At 35.9% G+C, this 25,160-nt stretch overlaps 1 protein-coding gene across 3 annotated transcripts in view; it reads right to left on the minus strand.

The window, feature by feature from the left end:
• The window catches only part of LOC131038323 (RNA pseudouridine synthase 5), a 300,230-nt gene that overhangs the window by 158,125 nt on the left and 116,945 nt on the right, over nt 1-25,160 (minus strand). For all 3 annotated transcript variants that reach the window (XR_009104404.2, XM_057970705.2, XM_059207368.1), the window contains 2 exons: nt 15,178-15,265; nt 14,841-14,916 (listed from right to left, as the gene is read on the minus strand). Coding sequence is in view for 2 of the 3 variants with exons in the window: in XM_057970705.2 (XP_057826688.2) it covers nt 14,841-14,916; nt 15,178-15,265 (164 nt within the window). In the remaining variant the exon portion in view is untranslated. The remainder of the gene's footprint in view (nt 1-14,840; nt 14,917-15,177; nt 15,266-25,160) is intronic.

Consider the following 25,160-nt stretch of genomic DNA (forward strand, 5'->3'; position numbering starts at 1 on the left):
TTTTACATAATTATTATGTGAGTTTTCCTCTTTGAATTAACCATTTTACATTCCCATTGACATTTTCATGTCCCATACTCCACTTCATGCAGTCATAGCTTTGCAAACCTAGTCTTGCAGTCATAATGTAGAATAACCAAAGATGGTAGAACACTCTATTGCATTAATGGCGTTCGGAATCACCAAAGAGGTTGTCAGATATGCTACAGTGGGTCTGAATCGGCCCTGGAAAATCCCTAAACCCAACTTGCTGACTCCAACTATAGGACTTGCAAAATCCAACACCTGGATTCAACAACACTGCCAGGCCAGTGCTAAAGAAAACAAACTTTAAAAATTAAAAAATTACATAACTTCCTACCTGGATCTTCCAATAACACATTAAAAACCTCCTATGGCTATTCTGACTCTATTTTTTACCTACCATTTGCTTTCGCACTATTCTCACCCTCAGTCACAAGTTAATTTTTCATTCTCTTCAAATGAGCTTAACTTTCTTGTGCAAGAAGCTGATATGGTTGGATTGACAGTTAATTTGCACAAAAGAGGATTTGCTATAAGGAGTTAAATTTGAGTTACACACATCTCCAACTTTCAACTTGAAACATCAAATTAAGGTAAATTGGAAATCGTCACTCTCTCTCATGCTGTTTCTCCTTCATTCTTCATGTTTTATATTTCTATTTTCATATTTATAAATTTTAAATTCAAAATCTAAAATATAAGAAATAAAACACTAGGTTTTATCTATCTTATTCTTTTTAATTTGAAGTTTTTCCTTTCACTTTTTTTTTTATCTTTTTTTTTCAAAATTTCCTTGCTTTTTGTCAGCCTATTTGCTTGCATTTTTGTTTTATCTTTACTATTACTATTTACAATCTTCATTCTTATATTAAACCTTCCATTTTTTTATCTCTCCATGATATAGGGCTTACAATGTTAATACAGAAAATCCACAAAGGAAAGACCCTTCTAGAAGCATGGCATGTTGAGTACAAAGACAAGGAAAAATTCTGCAAGTAAGTTGATGCAAAGTTTCTTGAAGGCATTAACTGCATCAAATAACACCTTCCTTGCATATTTAGACATGGCATTTCATTGTACAAGAATATTGAACCTTATGTTGTCAGGAAGGCGACAATCCAATTGAAGAACTTTCAAGAAAAGAGGGAACAAAGTAAGACAAAACCAACAAATAGTTACATATTCTGCTTCATTAATGCCTGGATGTGGAATGAATTCTAGCAGCGTTGACCCACAAGTTGGTTTGTGCCACACAGGCCTTTGATAGTTCCCAACCATCGTTATAAAGCACGTGTTGAAACAAGGACAAACATATGGTGGCAAAAAAGTGCAATCAGAAACTTTTGGTAATTTTACAACATTCCCTTCATTGCAACAATGTCTTTTTTTATTGCAATTTCTAAATATTTACTTGAATAGTTTTGCTTCTAGTTTCAAATGTTCGATTTGTTTGTCTTTCAGTTCTAGATTTTTTTGTGTTTTAGATTCCTGTTGTGACCATTTCACACATCGCCCCATCGCAAATGGGGACCCCCTCTTTTTGCTTGTTTTTTCGCTTGTTTTCGCTTTCGTTTTTAGGGTTTTGTTAGTCAGTTAGTTGTCTGGATTTAGGGCTAAGCCTTAGGGTTTTAAATTTTGCCTTTTCAAGCCAAAATCCAGTCTTTTTTGAGAGCTTTTGAGCTTTCTTTTCTAGAATGCAAATTTTGAATGCAATGATTTCGCCAAAATGGTCTAATTTTCAATTGGAATGTTCATGCAGAGCTTAAACTTGTCTAAGTGTTGACCGTCAATATGAATTTTTGTCTGATTGAATATTTTGACCAAATTTTGACTTTTTTGAATTTTGATCCTAGGCATTGGAGTTGATTTGTTTTCGCCTCGTGAAGTGCTAAAATGTGAAAAATCTTGTTATTTTGGCCTGTAGGAGCAAAATCGCTCCTGTCCCTCAGTGAAGGACGGGAGCTCATTTTCAGATATCTCATTGTCCTTGCAGAGTCCAGATAAAGTTTACGTTTGAAGTGATAGAGAACGACAAGATCTTTCCATTGAATATAAATTGAAGATTTTCATGAGCGCAGAAAGGCCTCCAGGAGGAAAATCGCTCCTGTCCCTCAGTGAAGGACCGGAGCTACGATTCAAATTTCGCCTTGTCCTTGCAAGATTTTGATAACTTAGCAATTTGAGGACGTCCGAAGGAAGATACTTTGCCAAATGAATATAATTTGAGATGCAAAAAACGAAGGAAAATGACCTATATTGACTAAATCGCTCCTGTCCCTCTTCAAGGGACCAGGGCGAGGTACCTTGTAGCTCTCGTCCCTCTCCCAAAGACCAGAGCGATTTCCTTCATTTTGCAAAATCCAGACAAGGGTCAAGGCAAGTTTACGTTCAAAAACAAGGGAAAACATGAGATGAGCACATTGAATATAATTTGAAGATTTTTTGGACGTCCATACCAGTGCTAAATGCCTAGTTCGCTCCTGTCCCTCTCCAAGGGACCAGAGCGATTTTTGATATAATTGCCTTTTTTGCAAAATTACAAACAATGTCAAGGCATGGGCGGATAGAGGGAAGAAGGACGAATCCGTTGAATATAAACTTAGCGCATGGCAAAGTGAGATGAAAGCCACAAGGGAAGGATCGCTCCTGTCCCTCTCCAAGGGACCAGGGCGATACAAGGGTGATGATGCGTCCCTCCAAAGTTCAAGGTCGTCCCTCCAAGGTTCAAGGCCGATCCAAGTCAGGACGAAGGGTGGCGAGGACATTTCAAGGCATTTCCATCAAGCGCAACGTTGCAAAGGTCATCACATGGAAGGATTTGCACTCTAATGACCTAAATCGCTCCTGTCCCTCTCCAAGGGACCAGAGCGATATCTACATAATGGCGTAAATTTCAAAAGGCAAACAAGTTTTAAGTTACCAAGAGGGTCGAAAGGACATCATTCCACGCAATGAAGATAATTGCAAGTTGAAATAAACAAGAACAAGCATGTTATGATGAACTTCGCTCCTGTCCCTCAGGAAGGGACTAGAGCGATATTGATATATTAGATTAATCCATGCAAGATTTACGTAAAGACAAAGATACACAAGGTTACATATGCTCCAGGACATCGTTTGAAGATAGTTTGCAAGAGTTTTAAACGTCCAAACATTGCTAATCGAGTTAAAAGTCTCCCATCGCTCCTGTCCTTTGGACAAGGACCAAGGCGATACTATTAAAACACTCCCGTTCCTTCAAAGATCAAGGCGAGGCGAAGTTAGGAAGTGCGAAGGACGACATTTGGAGGACATTGCAAAGAGGATCGAAGTTTAAAAGTCGCCAAGATCAAAGAGAAATAATGGATCGCTCCTGTCCCTCTCCAAGGGACAAGGGCGATGGTCCCTTTAATGCATCCAAACACATGATAAAAGCGAATGGGAATAAACGCAAAGGACACAAGCAATGATATTTCGAAGGTCAAAGATACAAGGTGAACGTGAAGACATGGAGATCGCTCCTGTCCCTCTCCAAGGGACAAGGGCGATGTTAGACAAAACACATGATATTCTTTGAAAATCAAGGACGCACAGGGTTTTAAATGACATTCAAAAGATGATGCAAGGAAAGGATCGTACCAAAATGAAGAATTTCAAGCAAAAACATGGAGATCGCTCCTGTCCCTCTCCAAGGGACCAGGGCGATAATGGTCATGGGATGCACTTGCTCGCACAAGAAAAGAAATCCAAGTTCGAAGGACCACCAGATGATCGATTTGGGACGTGGAAATGAAGGAGTTGAACGTTGAAAACGCAAGAATCTAGACCAAAATCATGGATCGCTCCTGTCCCTCTCCAAGGGACCAGAGCGATGAGGTACGTCCCTTTATTTTCATATTTTTTGGCGCCAAATTAAACAATTCGAATTTACTTTAAATGCTAAATCAATTTAAAAATTAAAAATCCATTTTTTATTGGCATTTAATGTGGCGTTAAACATTTATTAATTATTTTTGCCTTATTTAAAAATCGAAATTTGCAATTTAAAAAAAACGCAAGGCATTAAATAATTAATTATTTAATTAATAAAAAATCGATTTGAGCGCTCATATATGGAGGTCGGCCTTGTTATGTCATTGCAAATCATTTAAAAAATGGTTTTATTTTTATTAAGTCGGCCTAAGGGGTAAAGGATGCAAGCGCTATATAAGGGGGGTAGAATTATCATTTTCTACATCATTATTTTACCTTCCTTCATGCGAGTTGACAAGAGGCGAATATAGTGCGAGTTTTATTTATCCAAGGTGGCGAAGACATTCCAAAGGTGGTGCGATCTCAATTGAAGACCAAGGGTGGCGCGCTTAGACATTCCAAAGGTGGTGCGACTTCAAACCATGGTGGCGTAGACATTCCCAAGGTGGTGTGAGGCGTGCGAAGTGTGTTTGAAGAGGTGCGAATTGCATTGAAGATCAAAGGTGGTGCGAATTCGAAGACCACACCAAGAGCGAATTTGAAGATCCGTCCAAGACCACGCCTAAGGCGAATTTGCTAAGGACTTGGAGATTTGTTTGTGCGAATTTGAAGATCACATTCTCTCCAGAGGTGGCGAAATCAAGTTTGAGGGGATCATATTGAAGATTATCTTTATATCTCAATTTTGCCTAGGCAAATTTTGTTTTTGCATTCTAGAGTTAGCTCTCTATCGAGGTATGGCGATTTAATTATTATTGTTTTATTCATTCATCGTCATATTTCAAATTTTGAATTGTAAATCTCTTAGCTCAATCGTTGTATTTTAGGAAATGATAACTCTAGGGACTTATCATGAGGTTTCCTAAAATCTATCTCTCTTATCTACGTTATTTATTGCAAAAATCTATTTCTTATAATGAAATGTTGTGTAGGTATGGCGACCCCAAAGGCGGGAGCATCCACCAGTCGCTCGGCTCTCATGAAAGAAGATCAGAAGACCGAAGAAGTGGAGACCAAGATCGTGTCCAAGTGGAGCAACATTGGAGATACAAACTTGGGAAACTTTAGCACGAAGAAGTTCCGAGAGGTCCCTTATATCGGCAAGCCATCACCTGTCGCCCGGAGAATAATAGAGAGTGGCATTATCAAGGCGGCCGGTTTTCCTCCAGCTATTCAGTGCCACGAGTTGATGATCGAGTGTGCCCGTCATTACAATCCACAGTCCAGGACAATTGTGTCCAATGAGGGAAACACTTTGGCGTACCTTTCAGAGGAGGCCATAAGTGAAGCCTTCCATCTTCCAGAGCACAGGGACATGATATACAAGAGCATTGAAGGAGCCAGATCAGTGTACGATGATGATCCAGATGCTTGTCTAAGCATAATCAACAAGAACTGGCTACTTAAGAGTCGTCCCCGTCTGAGCAAAGTACCGAACACACCACACCGGATTGATTTCCAAGAGGAGTACAGAGATTTGATCACCATGCTCAACAGAGTTACAGGAGCACCTCATGCCTTCTATTTTGAGAAATGGATGTTTTATTTCATCCAGGTGATTGTTCAAGGAAAGGGTACAATACATTGGGCTAGGATAATTAGCCATTGCTTAGACGTACAGTTGAGAAGACTCAGGGCTACTAAGTCCTTCCACATGAGTTCATACGTCATCTATGCCTTAATCAGGAGCGTCGAGTACGCAGGACTACCTCACAGAGGAGTGATTGGAAGAGGACCCGGCGAGGTCAGAGTTTGTGAATCCTATACCTACTTGCATCATCCACCAGGGAAGAACTACAAGTTAATCAATGATACTTTCACGATGAACATCACCAGGACGTTGCAAGGAGGGATTCACAACAGATTATCTCAGGATGCCCAGGAGTTAATCAAGAGGTACGGTGCTTGGTTCATTCAGTTTCCCAAGTTCACTTACATTAGAGTGTATGGATGTCCTTTACCTCCATACATGTTGCCGAGGTACCCGACAGATAGAATTGTGTTACTTGAAGTAACAAGGCAGTTGGCAGCATATGTGAAGGCATTCAGACACAGACATCAGAATGGAGTTCAGGTACCTATTATTTTGGGTAATTCAGTTGAGGTATGTCCTAATGTCTCAGCCATGGATGACGCAGAGAGGGAGTTAGCCTTGTATCCTTTTTCATCTTTTGCTTGGAGGAATAGTTTTGATCCACATGGACATTTAGAGGAGACAGTCGGTAGAAGATTTAGACATGAGTACCAGATTGAAGATTTTATGATGAATCTCCTAGATGATCTTGAAGTGAAACGTAAGATACATTCTAGATTGCCTTTGGATTTCATCAAGAAATGTAAGATTTACAGAGTGGCCGACCAAGCTCAGGACAACGGCAGGCACATCCAATCTTCATATGATAGAGAAAGCAAAACAATAAGTTTGAATTGGAATGAGCCCGAGGCCGTGGATTTAGATGATTTGATGGCACCAGTCTTGTCTTGTACTCGCAGATGGGTAGACGTTCAACATCAGAAGTTGAGAGAACAAGGCATAGCCATGTCTTTTACTTTGGAAGAAAAGCCAGCCGAAGGTGGAGCCAGTGTTAGTGAAGGCAATCCTAATCCTAGGAATTCAGGAGAAGGTAACCTTCGATGTGCCAGTGAGGGCAATCTCCATCCGAGAGGTTCAAAGAGAAAGGAAAGATCAGAAAAGAAAGAGCCTTCCAAGAAAAAGCAAGGTGCCGGCAAAGATCAAACACCAGGTACTTTTTCCAGACCAGAAGATAGAACAGTTCGAGTGGAAGAATCCATGGAATCGATGGTACAGAATGACAGACAGGAGGAAGAACAGGCACAGCATGTTTCATCCGATGGATCTCTCCAAGACTATGATTTAGATAATGATAATGAAGTAACATCTCCTCCCAGACAAGAAGAAGTAGTACACAAAGAAATTCAAGTTCAAGAGACAAGATCAAATATACCAGATTGGTTGAAGGAAAGATTGACTAAGGTGATCGTAATTGAGGACGAGGACAGTGCAATTGATTTAGAGAGCCTTGTTGGACGCTCACATATGACAACAGAGAAGAAGAAGGCTACAAAGATGTCCAAGATGATTCGAGATGAGACTGGATCTAGAAAACTGCAGATAGCTACACCGGCAGCAGACAAATATGAGGGTGAGATCCTAGCAGAGGACTATCATATACAGACTATTGAGTTAGGACCTTCCACAGCAGAGCAGACTTTAGATGATGCCACCGACACATTTGAGGCATTGAAGGACAAGCTTAGAGAAGAAGTGGAAAAGAATAGAAAGCTTGAGAGAGAGGTCGGTGCATGGAGGACATATTTCAGTCACATCAATGAACCTTTGGGACGTCAGGATCCAGTTAGATCACCATTGCAGGCATTGCCCCTTCAATCAATTAATGAAGCAGAAAGATTCAGGAATATGGTCCAGCGTACATGTAATTGGATGGATAGATCTCACACGGTGGCCATTGAGTTTATTACAAGGATGTCGAAGATCACCCATCAGGCTATCCAAGTTCTTGAGATAATCCACAGATTGATGGCAACAGTAGCTGCATTTGCCCATACCAAGGACGTTGTCATCCCTGTCTTGAAAGTTATAAGACATACATCTAGAAGAATTTTAGCACAAGAGAGGATCTTAGAAGGTGATTCTCACAGTTTGTTTTAGTGGTCAACCTTACTCCATATAAAGAGTGTTCTCTTTGAAGACATCAGTGTTAGATGTGGTCAAGTTGAGGAGGTGATCAATCCGATCCAGGACAGAGTATTTGAGGTACTTCGTACCATTCTTGGCAGAAGGATCGAGGTCGAGACAGATGTGGATTTACAAGAGTTTGAGGATAGAATCACGATCATCTTTCGCAAGGACGCAGATGTTACAGATGAGCAGTATGATCAAATGTATGCCACCATGCTCCTGATTGATAGAACTAAGGAACTTGAACCTACTTGGGACACAGCTCTTCTAGATGCATTTGATCGGGTTATCCACTTAGAAGAGAGTATCAAGAATCTTCCCGAGATTCCAATCACAGAAATCGAAGGAATCGTGACAAAATTCATTGCATATGCTAAGAAAGAGAATTGGAAAGGGAATAAGATTCTAGATGAAAGGTTGTTACAGATGACATGACATCTTATTTCTCATTGGTTGATACCTCCTAGATTTTTGTGCCAAATTTAATATTTGGCTATGTATTTAATGTTGTTCAGTAAAAAGGAGGTCATTTGTAACAAACCCTAATTAGGGTTTAGGTGTCATGATCTTGTCCGTTGATTTACTTTCAATCTGGACCTTTCATTGTAACTGGGGATGCTATTTATACCCCCATTTTTCATTTCATTTGAGAATAGATGTAATAGTCAGTTAATAGAGAATAGAGTTAAGAGTGAAATAGAGAGATTAGAATTGTAAGCAATTTTTATTTTGTAGCAAGATTGAGTCTTGAAGAGAGAAATTCAAGCAATTGTTGTATATGATGACTTGGAAATCAATAAAATATTGAAGTTATGGTGTTTTGTTGCAAGTTTCTTGAGTTATCTTCATGGTTGTTGGATGTACTTGAATCACGCTCAATCAAAGTAGTTTGTTAATTAGAAAGACTAAGTGTGAGATTTGATATTTGGTAGGATTCGCAATCCAAACCACTAGCTTCTTGCTGATTGTAGGAACGCCTTGCGTGGTTGACTGGAAAACACTTTGAGTCCTTAACCTTCAAGCATTTTCGCATCTAGGATATGTACCTTCGTAGTAGTGTCCTTGGTCTTTGATGCATTGAACACCATTATTACCTTAGAAGATCGCACTAATTTCAGTTGAGTTGTTATCTTATGGCAAAATTGAAATTGGTTGAGTCTTGCCAAATCTCATTCATGCTAAGTCGTTCATAGGGTTAGACTAGATTAGACTTACTTAAACCCTGTCCTTTTTCCATTTTTTGAAAGTTCCTTTTAGATTAGTGAAATCTTCGAACCATTGAATCCGTAAGAAGCCTTGAAGGAAACAGCAAATCACATCATACCACTAAAAAGCTTGTCCACACGTGGAGACCCCACTAAAAGAACCTTGGAGTCCATCTAACTGATCCTTTTTGCAGATCTTCAGCAGTTAGAGACTATTTTCTCAAGAGAGGATAAGATGTCTGTCGGTATTTTATTCTGTGTATGATTGTGTATGAAATACACGTCAACAATTCCCTTATTGGTAAGTATTGGATGATGCAACTGTCACGGTTGGGTGTAGGTTCAAAGACAAAGAGGTAGCTGATATAAAGTAAATTGTTGATGAATGGGTGCAGCATTTGTAAATGAATTTATGACCATACTTGTGTACTCCCTTTAATGAAAGAGTTCATAGATGACAAGGAGCTCATCTGACCTATTATCACTCAATTTGTGACCTAGTGAATGTTTGTTAACAAGCAATCAAGAAAGTTTTCTTACTTAAAAATGAATGCTACAACTGATGTGGCAAACTGAGTATTTGATGAGACCCATTTTTTGACCAATGTAAAGAAGAATGTAGATGTAAGTCTTTAAAGTTTATTCCTTTCCCTTTTTCTAGTAGTTATAATTTTTTTTTTTCTTCATTTACAAATTAAGACTTAATTGTAGAACGACAGTTACTTTTTTAAGTATTTGAGTTTTTTTACTGTATATGTCATTGAGTTGTTGGTTTCTCTCCTTTATATTGTCAATGGAGAGAAGAGAACAATAGGCTAAATTTATAAAGGAATAGACTAAGCCAACAAGCATATTAGACTTTTTCTATAGCAATATGGTGTACAAGGGCCCATTTAGGATCTCACATACTAGAATACTAGAATATTAGAGTAACATTATAATATATTAATAAGATGTCCGTGTACAACTTATTATAATAAGTAGCTTCTCGTAACTACAATCTCTTTTTAGTATATAATTACTTTTTATTTTTAGACTATTAAATCAAATAATGTGGAAATCTCTTCATGAGAAATATGCTATTTAATATCAATCTCATTCTTTAGTTTTAAATAACATTGATATCAGAGCCAGATATCATTGAGGACACCCAATCAAGTGTACAAAACTGACTATACAGAATTCAAAGAAGGTCAAGAAGAGAGGAGGTCAAAATCATGAGCATTTTCTGGAATCACATTTGAAGGTTTGAAAGTAAGTCACAGAAAGAAATCTCAAAAATCCTTAAAAAAGTCACAGCCATTCATATTTGCCAAAAATCTCAAAATCAAAGGTCTACAAAGCATCCAAAAATGGAAAATGTGCAAGTGGAAAATGTGCCAAAGGTCACAGCCATTCAAATTTGCCAAAAATCTCAATATCAAAGGTCTACAAAGCATCCAACTGTCATCTAAAAATCAGTAAAATTTCAGAGCACACAAACAAGTTGTGAAAATCAGTCAAACCAGACATTCTTCTCTGAATATCACGACAAGAGTAAAAAGTATTAAAAACCAAAAACTTGTGATTTTTAGTCATGAGCAGGAGTTAATTTGCAATCACTAGCCCACGTTTTCTACATCTTCAGCAATCACTAGCCCACATTTTCTACATCTTTTGCAATCACAAAATTTAAGAGATCATTTACCAACCACAGATAGGGCATTTTGTGACATGTTTTTACCAAACTAGGCCACACCAGTGCTGCCAACAAACTATGAGTATTTTCAAAAGTTTGAAAATATTTTTTAATATCCAGTCTCTAAAATATTTTTTTTAAAAGAATGTCCATAATTGTATTTTCAGAGGTTTTTCAACAATTTCGGAAAGTGTTGAATTTTTTTCAAGATCAAATTTTATTTTCTAGGACAACTTATTTTAATTTTCTAGAATCCAAGTTAACAAAGAAATTTGTTCCAAACTCAAGTGGTTGCCAAGGTTTGAAAATTTGTGGGAAAAGCTTATTTTTGCAGGATACTAGAAAAATGGCAACTATATAGAATCCAATATTACTAAAGGCAAATAAACTCATCAAAAAAATTATAATATCTGAAGTCACAAGACTCTAGTTGTCCCAAGTATAGGGGAACGTGGCATAATCTAGTTAGGCATAGAAACCAAGTCTACAACTCACACAATTGACTTTCACAAATGTTGAAGAGAAGCCCTATTGATTCTCAAGTTGCTAATCTTAGATGATTTAATCCCTGAAGTCCACAGTGCTACATTTTCCCATACCCAGTGGCATAGTTAAGATTAATATTAAGTCTCCGAGAAAAGTAAAGTCCTGTATTTGAAAATATTATTATTTTCAACTAAATTGCATTAGACGATGTAATGTCCCCAATCAGAAAACCTTAGGTAATAGATAAATTTCCTAATGTCTGCAAGCTGAAATGATGAGAAACACTAAAGTAGATGCCAAACCCTAATGAAATAAATGTTATTGGTGATATAATTAGCAACAATACATTTAGGAAATCCTAAATTATCAAAATATTAAACCATGAATACTAGATCCAACATTCCACAATGCTGATATGATTTTTGGAAACCCTCAAGTGCAAAAACAATCAAGTATGTAGCAGATCTGAACTATTGATAACCAATACAAAGTTGAAACCCTTACAAGACAGAAATATCATTGATATCCTACACAATATATGAATGCAGAATGCAGGTTTACTACTGAGAGTGTGGGCCGGGGGGGCGTGGTGAATCAGCAGTAAAACAGCAAACTTTTTCCTTATACTTTATGATCAATTTTAAAATTGATCTTTTAAATGAAAGCACCAAACTGAAAGATATAAAAAATGCAACGCACAACTGAATCAGTGCACAAGAAGATACGTGGAAACCCAAGATGGGAAAACCATAGTGAGAAATGCTGCTAGGATCTACCATCCTAATCCAGCCTCACAATTGAAATGATTTACAAAATTTTAGCGCACCAACCCGAGGAATCATCAAATCCCTTCTCTATTGAGCACCAACTTAATCAACTAAGAGCACCAACTCTAGTTTATAGAACTAAATTCCACTTTTAGAATCAAATATACAGATACACTTTTACAATTCTGAAACATCAATATGTTCTTTGGATAATCTGAAAATATAAGCACACTGAAACTAGAAACTGATTTGTATGTCAAGTATCTTTAAGTATTTGCAGGATATTGAATGTCTCTGTATATTTGCAAGGTTATATTCTGAAAATTATAATCAAAAACTCTGAATCTCTGCAAGACAAACTCAGAAAGAGATTAAAGATCTGGAAATTGTTGCCAACCTTCAGTAACCCTGTCTCTACACACTCAGAATAGATGTCAATCTGCAGTTTATTACTCTGTCACTGTCATAATTAAGAACTCATCATAATTCTGAATCAAGAAGAAAAAGAAACAATTCGAATTCATATTATGATACAGTCTCACCAACAAATCTGCAGAACATATAAGTGTCTGATGAATTATAGCATCCTCATTTGTGTCATAGTCACTTTGTTTCAGACTTTCAAAACCATAGTCCTTCCTTATATCATATCACAGGCACTTACAAAAACTTTCAGAAAAATACATATCTTCTTTTCTCCAGCATATCACCAAACCATCACAAAAGAATCTCTCTCAAACTGACTGCCCAAATCACCTTTAAACAATGTCCAGCACGGTGATGGTTAAGAATAAGTTATACTTGTTTAGAAGAACTACCCACGGTAGTTATAACTTCATTAGAACCGACTTGTCTTCTTGTTCACCCAAAAAGCATATAACATAATCGATATTCAATGAAATTTTTTGTTTTAAAACAAGTATATGAGCATTAATTATACACTGATGGCAAAGATTAGTTGTAACTAGGTTACAACTATCATATGGTTTAAAGATGCCAAAAACCGACTCCAAGAATATTAATGTTATATATTGAAATGGACTCTTCAAATAAACATCATTATCAACAAGAAATGATCACCACATATTCATTCATTCCCTCAAACAATATGCAAAGAAGACACAACAAATCATACACAGAGAATGGCAGAAGTGCAGAGTTTTAGTACTGATTTCTGCAATTAACAAACTGAAAATATCAATCTGAACGGATTTCTGTGTGTAATGGTCTGAAGTTTGTTACTGATTACTATCAAGCTGTGCTTACAGGTTGACATCAATGACAAACATGCCAACAATGAAACCCTCACATATACCTTGCAATCAATTGTGAACAACAGATTGGATAATTTAGTGATCACTTGCTTGCAGCCAAATAAATCATCCATTAAATCACTTATAGCTGCAAATAGCAATCCAGAAATTATGGCGCTTATTTTAATAATTTGTTTCAGCAATTACAAAAATTACGATGACCAAAAGACCTCACAAAATCACTTAAGCTACCTTAAGCTTTCTCTCCTATTCCATGCAAATAGTAAGTAGAAGAATTAGAAGTTCTTGTAACAAATACAATGGTTCTGATTTTATTTTCCAGCAGTGATTTCCAATTTAAATTGATGGCTATGATTTAATTTAAAAGTTTACAAGCCAATGTCATGCAAAAATTTTACTCAGTGCAATCAAATATTGATCGAACAACTGATATTTCATTCCACAGAGTTATAAGTACATGTCTTTTAAAATGTCTCCCCAGCTCGAAATTTCTTTTGGGCCATGTTATTAAACATCAATGGGCCTTCCAAAAGAAATTAAAGTGCAAGAAGACATTTTAATAGAACTAAGAAAACTTAGAAAAGTACTTATAACCTCATGGAATGGAATATCAACCATCTGATCATAGGGCAATGTAAGGCGTAGATTCATTCACGCAATATTCTAGAGTTATTTTTATTGCATAATATTTTTAAATGTCAAGACTCCATATGCTCTAATTCATTCACAACAGTGTATTTGTGCTTAATGGCAAAGGGTTCTGCCCCTAAACCCTACCTTTATCACAATAAGAGCACATTGAGGCCTCTATCCTCGGACCTCACATCACCCCCTTGACCCCACAAGGGGCATTGTCCCTTGACCATGCCAGTGGCTGCCACCCTAGGGCCCAACTTCAACATCAAGAAAAAGGGAAAAGATATATGAGGGGATTGTGCTGACAAAGAGCTTTTTTCTTTTAAGAAAGGATTCACCATGGTAATTAATCACTATAGCTAGTGTTCACTAGGATTCACCAGGATTTTTACAAATTCCTAGTGATGTGCATAAATTTGCCAATAAAATTAATATTTTTTTCAAAAAAAGGGAAGATTTTTTGGTATTTTTGGTTTTTTAAAAAGAAAGATTTTATAAGATTTTTTGGGGGCCTTTTCTTAAAGGTGTCACTGGCATCCACCCTATGCTTTCCTCATGGGCTCATCCTATACATACTCCATTTATTATTATTGAGAGAGGTCTCTTCTTCGCTAAAGAAAAATTGTATTTGGAGACAATGCACACAGCACATAAGCATAATGAAAGCACTCCTATTCTTTCCGTCTCTGTGCAATGTCTATATTTGTATACAAGCATTTGATGCCATATGTTTAAGAATAATTCATGTGTGTTCTGCAATGTCTATATTTGTGTACAAGCATTTGATGCCATGCGTTTAAGAATAATTCATGTATATTCTATTTGAGTCTGTTAGTGTTATGAGTCAATATATCTTATATATTGCTATTTCCAATGATCCATCTGAAAATGGTAGCAACCACATATCTGAAGTACAGTTAACATTAAAAATCCAACTGTGACAATTTGTCTGAATTTTAATATTCTCTATGAAGAAACCGAAATCTAAAACAAACTTTCAATTTTCAATCCTCCATCAAGCAAAATTAGAATACTAAATAACAATGCCGATAAATCAGACAAACAAAAATATTAATCACATAATGGGAATAGAGAGACCTGTTGGGGAAGCAGCATAAAGCCCTCCTCCAACTCCTGGATATTGCATTTTCCCAATTGGTTGCTGAATAAGAATCTGAAGACAAAGTTTTGATACCAAACCATAAAACCATCAAAACTAATACAAAGGCCAATTTTTCATTCTCAGAAAATTCGACACACTAGTGTCCTCTCAAATACTGAGCATGATATTTGCATTCTTTATGCCAACAAATTATATTCAGGTTAACCGTAGCATATAGTACTTCGAAATGTGTTAAAAAAAAATTCAGCCTCCATAGTACTTAATAATTAAGAGAAAAGTGGCCAAGAAATAAGTCCATTAAAATCTCATTACTTTTTCTTGTTGGATTATCCCCTTGGCCAAAGCTCGGTATGTTTTTGATATTCTCCTTTTTACATCACAGGGATCTGTGCCTGAACATCTATGAAAAAACACAAACAAAAAATTCAATGCTTGGCATAATTTTTGGAAGATAATGAAATGAAAGACAATGATCAGCCAAAATTTCTGGTCAAGGAAATAGGACGTAGCGCAAGATTAGCATTAAAGAAAATTCAAAATGCAGCTTGCTGAAACTGAAATGTATCAACAGAAAAACAGCATAACTATTAAATGCATGATTAAATAAATGGTTATGTTTATATAAACGTAATAAGAAAGTTTGTTTCTATAACCATCCCATTATAACTGATTTGTAACCCCCATCATATAGTAAATAAATAAGTGGAACCGAATACAATTTACAGTGCCTCATTCTTCTTTCTCATTCTCATTTCTCCTAAGCAGGTTGATAGTACTGCGAATGCTGGTATGTACTGTACAACACTGGTCATGAGAATTTGAAGAAAGGTGGGAAGAGAGCAGTTGACAAGTCCAGAAATTCTGAAGACCTATATTACTGGGTACTGCAGTTTTAGCCTTAGTACACATACTGATATGGTCCTGGTACTGGCGTGGTTCAGGTTTGTCCCTGGGCATACCCAGCAGGACCCGGGGCTAGTTTTTTACTTTTTTTCTGATTTCTTGTACGGAGCTATATCATCAATCACCTATGTTACCCCAAGTTTCCAGGACAGGGACGGCAGGGGACGAGGGGGTACGCATTTCCAGGATGGTGATTTTTTTTTGTCAATTTTGGGGACAGCAAAAGCGACAGCTATATAAAAAAAAGGGAAAATTAAAATATATACGGAAATTTAAAATATTCATATGAAAACATGGATAAAACATGCACATATACATTATAGAACCTTTACATATAAGAACCAGCAGAGTTCTTATGGCAAATTTTGTAAATGTATATTCAATTTACAATTTGAAGAACATGTTATATATATATGCAATGTAAAGTATTATTATTTCTTTGTTGATTCACAATATAATATTTCTGATTTTGCTTTGCTGCAGATGGAGAGAGAACATTAATGAATTTCTATGCATCTCCCACAATGTTCCATCGGTGTATATATACCAATGAAGGGGGGTCGATCAAGATATACCTTGATCGGTCATGTCCTTTGGACATGATTGACCAAGATATCCCTTGGTCGATGCCTCTTCTTAACCGATCCTAATCAGTTTCATTTGCAAGATATCATTCGGTTGGTAATATAAACAATGTGCAATCATCGATGGTTAATAACCGATAATGAATCGGTGGCAATGCATGATGCAACCGATTGTAATCGGTAATAAACAAGTTTGTTATGACAGATAAACAAATGCATTAACCCGATTATAATCGATGATAAACAATTGTGTTAAGTCCGATAACTAAATGTGTTAATCGGATTATAATCGGTGGCAATCAAAATATGTTATAGTCCGATAATCATTTCTTTATGAAGCCCGATAATCATATGCAAATCTGGACTATCAAATGATAGCCCCATAATGGATCGGGGTTAGAACAAAAAATCCCAATTCATTATCGGTACTATCAGATGATAGTAAGTACATAAATTAGTTTCAGAAATGAAGGAAGTTATAACAGAATTAAGGAGAGCATTTATAAATATCAGATAAAGGAATAGTTAGAGATGTCTTATCTTGCCGAAGCTATTATGCATCAACAAATTTGTGTTAAATTGAGAGCCAAAGTCAAATTGCTTAAAGAATTCATTGTCAAAATTCACTGTCTATATGCAGAATTTATGGGGACATCCCCTGTCCCCAAGATGTCCCCGGGACGGGGACACCTGAAAAAAATACCGGGGACGCGTCCCCAGGTAACGTAGTCAATCACATGTTATCAATAACTGTAGCATTCTAATCAGTATTATGTGCAATGCTGAAAGATCAAAGCATAAAGCTGGGGATTTTACTTTTGTAAAGTCAAATTATTCCTGAGTGTCTTCTAGGAATTGTGGAAATATGTGGATCAATCGAGAATAAAACTTTCTAAAACCTATAATTTAGTAGACAAAGATGCCAATAATAATGTTATGAGCTGTCTATTGAGGCTGTCTTATAAAGTTCTATGTGAAGGGAGCAGCATCTAGCACACTGGTTATGCAGAAACTTGTACTCAGACCCTCAACTCTTGTCTTCCATATCAGAAACACCTCCACATTTGACACTCTGGAGACGTTTCCGACACTCTGGAGACGTTTCCAGATAACAAGGAACTCAATTTATGCATTATAATGTTTGTTTTTCAATAACATTTATCGAAATTTGGAATGTGATGAGCTCCATCCAGGAGTTTTGTAAAAATGTCATAGATTAGATCATCTTTTTTTACTCTAATGCTACTACCTTCCTCTGATAAAGAGTTAAAACAACAAAAATAACACTAGGGAAGAAGACTAAGTAGTTGAGGGTGGTCCAATACATTGAGTTGTAATTGTATTGGAAATAAACCAAATGTTAACATTGATGCTTTTAATGAAGAAGAATATCAAGACAATTAAATATTGATTGTAATTTTGAATATTCAATGTGTAATGACATTTTGAGACTTAAGTGTTTCATTTTTGCAAATTATAAATATGAGTTGTTTAAATATTCTATTTATTGGCAATTATGAGTATCAATGTTCTTATAATTTATAATTTTGAGCATTATATATATATATATATATATATATATATATATATATATATATATATATATATATATATATATATATATATATATATATATACGGCAATCATTTGGCGAATAATAGCGAAAACTATAAAGCAGAGGGCGATTCGAAACTGGATAGACACTAATTGGAAGATTACAGCAGTAACAAACTTTTTGCTAAAAAACTTCTTGGTAGTCGATTTTGATTCTAAAGGAGATAGAGAACAAATTATGAATGGTGGCCCTTGGAAAATCAAAGAAGCTTATGTTTACATCCAAAGATGGGCACCAAATTTTAATCTGCATATGTCCCCTTTGGATGGACCGGTATGGCTTCGTCTGTATAATCTACCTCGAGTACCAATTGGGGGTTTGCCTAAATCAAATCAATTACCACCTGGGTATAACCCTACAAGTGGACCTAGGAGATGGTAATTCAATTATTTACACTCAAATTAAACTTATCACAATAAGAGAGATCTTGTTTGCCATCAAATTGATCGCCTATGAGGGCGAGTGGTTACAAAGGTGGAGATTGAAGAGCAAAAATTCTTCTGTTTACAATGCGGAAGTTGGAAACATTTTGAGAGATCCTATCATTACCCCCCGGTAAAGCGATGAATACTTAAAAGTGGGAATGAGGTTCGAGAGAAGCATCCTAAGGTTGAACATGCACTTGACAACCATAATGTTGCTAAGGTAGATCTACAAGGAACAAAACAAAGGAGAATTAAGTGGGAAAAAAGACAAAAGGACAAAAGATTATTCGGATTGTCCAACGAATGGCTATTTGACTCCCATCGCAATGAGTGATGATGCAAAATGATCAAGAGTTTGTCAAGGAATTGTGTGGTTCAAGACAAGAATAACAATAATTGCTCGCAATCTACACTGAACAATAGCATGGATAAGATGGAGGGCAATAACCAATCCCTAGGTGGAAGGCTAACATAAGCAAAGTTAAGGGATGCAAAAATAAATGGAGATGGAGAGGACAAGGAGGAAGATGGGCATTTCGATGGATTGGAAGGAGAGAGAAAGGACGATCAAGAGACAAAGGGAGATTACTCAAAATTGGACGATATAGTAATTGTAGACCCAAGATGCATCAATCAATCGTCCTTGAAAGCCTTGGATAGAAGACTCAAAGTGGAAAAGAAGAGGGGTAGGAAAACAAATAATCAAAAGAGGAAGGAGATGGCACTGGAGAAAAGGTTAACAAACATCAAGGAGTATATGCTAAGACTCCTCCCTTGGAGAGCAATGAAGATTGCCACATGGAACGTTAGGGACTTAAACAGCCCTAACAAACAACGCATGACCAAGAGTCATCTGAAAAATATATTGGTCTATTTAGTGCTTATTCAAGATAGTAAAGTTGGACACAAAGAGGTGAATCACTTCCTAAAGCATTGTAAGATTTGGTGTGGCATCTTCCAGGAGTCCATCAGCTTTGCAGGTGGTTTGGAAATCCTATGGCAACCTGATAGGATTGAGATCAAAGAAATCGCAAAGGATCAGAACTAGATCATGTGCGAGGTAAGAAAGTTTATCTTTGATTTGTTCTTTATCATTTCCAATGTTGACAAGCCAATTAAAACAGAGGATAAGAAGAAACTATGTGAAACCCTATCCTCAATGATTGCTACACAACAAGATAGTAATCATTTTGAGTGGCGAAATCAATGCTATCCTGGAGATTGGAGAGAAAAGTGGGGGTTAGCAAGCGGAGAACGATGTCATGAACGATTTCAGGAGCTTTATTGAGGGGGCAAACATTTGCAATATTCCATCAATGTAAAGTGACTAGGTTTACCCAAAGTGACTGGCACATGCCTGACCAACACGTGTATAAGAAAATATGAATGCATCATGTTATCCATCATCCCTTACCTGATTTTTAAACTTATCCCACCCATTATTATAGTGTAATAAATGATTATGTCCTACTACATCACAGCAAACTTTCTTGATGCAGCTGTGGCTGCTCATTGCAATCATTTCTACAACAGCCTCCTTTAGTATGTGCATATATTAGTGTATCAAATCCTACAACCTTGGCAACCTCTTGAATTTGTGCTTGTTGCACTCATAACAAACATTTTTTTTGAATCATATGGTTATCATTGGGCTGTCATGCCCCTGTTAGAAATCACAGATTTAATAAATAAATTGCAGCCTTAATAAATAAATTAAAAAACCTAGGCAATACAATTAAACATAAAGGCAAGAGGCTGACCCCTACTAAAAAAATTAAAATGGTACTAAATTATTTTAACGGCCAACTAGGATTATAGCAAGGGCCAGCAACTAGTTTGAGGAAATTATATTTACCAACTATTATATAATTACACTCAAAGGCAGTGAATGGTTAGGAGGAGATGCATCCCTCCCAAAGGAGATGATGCTAGTGTAAGGATGTAACCTTTCCAACAAACAAAGATATAAAAACGCAGACGCTTCATTTGTAGAAGGCATCCAAGAAAGACAAAATTGAATGTAATGGACAATTGATTGGAAATCAAAAAATAGAAAATAAAAGCAGAAGTCCACTTTATGGTTAATAGCCTGGAATTAGTAAGTATATATATGATATAAATTATGTTATGATCAAATAGAAAATAAAAAATAAGAAATCTGGGCATCGAATGAAGGGAAACAAGCATTTGATCTGTAATCGGAAAAACAGATCTTACTTGAATAATAAGGCAGCAATCACGAGACATGATCATTTAAATGGATATACCTCTTTTCAAAGAGATGGGTCTCCTCAATGAGATATGAAGGTATAAAGGGAATAAGAAATTAATATGCAAGACATGGAATAAGAATAAGAACAGATCAGTACTTCAGGCCATTAATAAAGGATCAATCAAGAGAATTGTCCATTGAATTGGGAAAGTCTGAAAAATAACCAGCAATATACATATACATGTATAATTCTAGCAAGTTTCCAAGGAATCCTTAAATAAGTTTGTACAAGGGATTGATTGCAAATCCATCAAGAAATATAGGATAAGTAATTGACTACCTAATTTCCATCAGCAATCATGTTTGGAATCAATGTGAAAAGTGTGATAGGGAGATGCAGTAGACTAGTTCCCTCGATCAAGTAGACCATAGAAGCATTAATCGTTTGGGAAATTAATCGGCAAACCAAAAGTATAAGATTTTTCGAAAAAATCAGGAAAAAATCAGATTTACAAAAAAACATAAAAAATCAAAGAAAAACAGTCAAAAATTATTATTTTTATATATTTAAGGGCATTTCCATAGCATAGAGATATTGTAAGCAAATAAAATAGAGACTTAAATAAATGAATTGTAGAAATCAGATTTTTGTTGTTTATATTTATATCACTGATTACATTGCACAAAATATACTACAACAACATAAATTAATTCTGAAGCGGTGAGAGTTATCAAAATGTCAAATACAATATAGTTTGTGACTTTGCACAAAGTCAATCTATAAATTAAGTACAAAGTTCCAAAAAATAAAAAGTAGCCAATGCCATTCTAGAGAGTAGGCGACCCTGGGTGAGAGCCTATCCTGGCTAGATCAATAATATAAGGATCCAAGTTGGCCTCTGCCATGATATCAAATTCATTAGGCTCAAAATAATCATCGTCGTCAACAGCAATCCACTCAAACTCTAGATCTATCACGTCAGGTCAATTGGTTCTTCTTCCTCAATGGTTCTTGTTTTTGCCCATATAGAAATTAGTCTTTGGTTGTGACATTTGAACAATCTCGTCAAGTCAATTGGTTCGTCTTCCTTAATGGTTCTTGTTTTTGCCCATATAGAAATTAGTCTTTGGTTGTGACATTTGAACATAAATATTTCAAAGGAAGCTACACTACACTAGGGTATTTGGATATTTGGTCACCTTTTGGGCAATACATGACAAAGGTTAAGGCTTGTCCAAAGATTTGTGAGAAGACAAAGGTAACTATTTATTAGACTATTTATGGAGGATGAAGCATGTTTTTAAATGAAATCTATGTATTGAAAAACAAAACAAATTTGCTAATAATAATTAAGCATTAATATATTCTTTAATTTACTTAATATCTTTTATTATTATCTTTTATAGATCGTTTAAATAAAATACATGTTTTTGTGTTTTTATAATATTGAATAATATTCAATATTTAATTTGAGCTTCAATCCATTTCATATATAATTTTTACTTTACATATAAATAAATATATATATTTTTTGGTCAGTTATAAATAAATATATATTATTTAATATATTATATATAAAATGAATTGAAGCTCAAATATAATATTGAATATCGTTCTATATTAAAAAACACAAAAACAAGAAAATAATAAAAAAACATTAAATAAATTAAAAATATATAAATTTTTAATTAATAAAATTAAATTAATTATATTTTTCATACACAAATATTATTAAAAAACACTAATTTTTTATAGTAAGAAATTTTATTAAACATTTGAAACAAAAAAAATTAATAGCAAATATTGTAAATAACTTTACTCAAAGACTTGAAAAACCCGTGCGGTGGTTTTTACCGTGCAGCAACTTGTCTTCACGTCGTCAAACCTTGAACCCAACAATGGTATGCGACCTGTGAATGTTGTCTGGCAACGGCACGTCATTCCTTCCTTCGAAATGTCGTCATTGATGACCAGTTGTAGTCGCGCAATGCATTTATAAAATTTTTGTGTGCGCTTTTTGTGTTTCATGGGCATCTAGGGTTTTTGCGAGCTTTTCTTCTTTGCACGCATTTTACCGGTGATTAATCGCACAATTTTTGTCCCATTTTTTCACGATTATGCATGATAAAAATCGTTGAAACACTTTGACCGATTTTAATGCGATTTTTTGGGGAAAAAATCGGCATCACTAGCAATTGACGATTAATCGCGACTGATCGCGATTTTTTGCAAAGTTTTGCTTCTTTGAAGTAGACCACCCCAAAATGTTTTGCTTGTGGACCAAGGGGTTGAATTGTCTTGGTTGGATGTTCCACACCCTTGGACTTAAGTTGTGGAGAACAGTCTCCCAATGCCCTATCATGCTTTCCCATCAAATCCCTAGAATGATTGGTTGTTAGAAAAAAAAACTATAGTATGGATAATGGATCCAAAAGCATTTAGGAGATTTTGTTTAACAGTAGGAATCATCATAATCATTGTCATTGATATCAATTGATTATTTATTTTAAGTTCAATAGCTATTATGTAATTTAGTTATTAAATACTCTTTGTAAATAAGTCCTATTGTTGGAATTGTTAATTTTGGGCAAAAATTAGGTATACCCCAATATGGGACATTACATGAGCCCAAATGGTTAATCAAACAAAACATAGAATTGATACTTATTGGGAAGTGTTGTGACCTAATTCACACATTGCCCCATCACAGATGGGGACCCCCTAATTTTGCTATTTAGGGTCTTGTCTCAGCTCTACATTTTCATAAATCTTCATTTTGAGAGAGTTTAAGAGTTCATCCTAAGCCAAATTAAGAAATCTTGCTCAAAATTGCATTTCAATGTTGCCAAAGTGCTCAAGAGGTCCAAAGGACGAGGATCACAATTGCTTTGGGTCATTTCTAACAACCTACTAGTTTTAGAATTTTTTGCTTTTTCTACTTTTTTCTGCTTTTTTGAAAGTGGCATATGGGTTTTGTTCCTCAAATCATTCTATTACTACCCACTTTGTTGGAATTTGAAAATCTCGTCTCTAAATATAAAAAGCAAGAGTTTGAAATTTTTTGCTTTTTTCTGAGATTAGGGTTTTGTTCTTTAGGACATTTTGATCCTGCCCATGTCTCCAGATTCGAAAGATTTTGCTTCTAAGTGTAAAAAGCAAGAGTTTGAAATTTTTTGTTTTTTTCTAAGATTAGGGCTTCAATCCTCATGCCAAATTATTCCTAGCCATGTTCTCAGATTTTGAAAATTATGTCTTTTAAGGGTACAAAGCAAAATGCAAACCCTAATTAGGGCTTAGTTCCAAAAGATCAGCCATATTATTAGTACCCATGTTTTCAAATTTCAAAAATGAAGTTTCCAAGTGCAAAAAGCAAAGTGGAAATCCCGATTAGGGTTTCTATTCCAAATAAACCAGCAAGGTATGAACATGGCATGAATACTGTTGATCAAGTCTAAAGGAAGGAATCGGAAATGGCACATTGAAAATTTCGCCCAAGTTGAAGAAGTAAAAATGGCAGATAAGTTAGGCAAGTGGAATGGCAGATGATCAATCAAAATCGTCCAAAGAGGCCAAGGCATGGGAGAGTTGTCCAAGAAAAATTGTCCGACAAATGTTAAACCCCTACCGAGGGTTAACTAATCCATGACAAGAGTTACTCAAACTCCTGCCTAAGGTTAAGCTTATTCATACACAAGAATGTCTAACAATCTTCTAAGTGCACCTCCTAAGCAAGATAAAATCGTCTGACAGATGGCAAACTCCTACCATTGGTCAACTAACTTGTGGCAAGGGTCAAACAAACTCCTATCTATGGTCAAGTTTGAACCAAAGAAGGAATAGCAAAGTGTCAAGTTTGCCTTGGCTAAGTATACTCCAAATCCGCCAAACAAAGATGGAAGGAGGTCTCCAAAGTCTGCCTTGTCCTAGACTCATCCAAGTCCGCCTTAGGAAGTGTGGAAAGAAAAATTCAAAGTCCGCCTAGGCACTAAATAACTAGTCCTAAAGAATTTAAAGTCCGCCTTGTCCATCATGCCTTCAAAATACGCCTAGGCAAGGTTGACCATGGCACAAGGAATATGAACAAAGATCGCCAAAGCTTGAGAAGGAAATAGTCAAAGGCAATGAAGGGACCACTTAGACAAGGTGTTAGATGGCATAAAATAAGGATAACATGAATTGCCAAGTTGGCAATAAAAAAATGACATGGCATTTCAAAGGGATTGAAAATGGCAAGTGTGATGACTTGGCATCCAAAGACAATTAAAGCAATAAAATATATGACATGTCATAGACCTTCCTCAAGTTCGAACTTCTAGAAGGAGAATAAAGCAAATAAAACCTTCTAAAACATGATGGAAGCTTCTAAGGATAAAGTTCGAATTTCCTAGAGGAAGGATAAAACAATTAAACTTTCTAATTTTTGCAAACATGAAAGAGAATATTCCAAGCTTCCTTCTAGAAGAAGGCAAAGAGTTCGAATTTCCTAAAGATAGAATAAAGCAATAAAGCTTCTAGAAGCAATCCAAGAAGCTATAAAGACAAGGTTTTACCATCA

This window comes from Cryptomeria japonica, chromosome 6 (genome assembly GCF_030272615.1).
Source record: "Cryptomeria japonica chromosome 6, Sugi_1.0, whole genome shotgun sequence".
Classification (NCBI taxonomy): domain Eukaryota; kingdom Viridiplantae; phylum Streptophyta; class Pinopsida; order Cupressales; family Cupressaceae; genus Cryptomeria; species Cryptomeria japonica.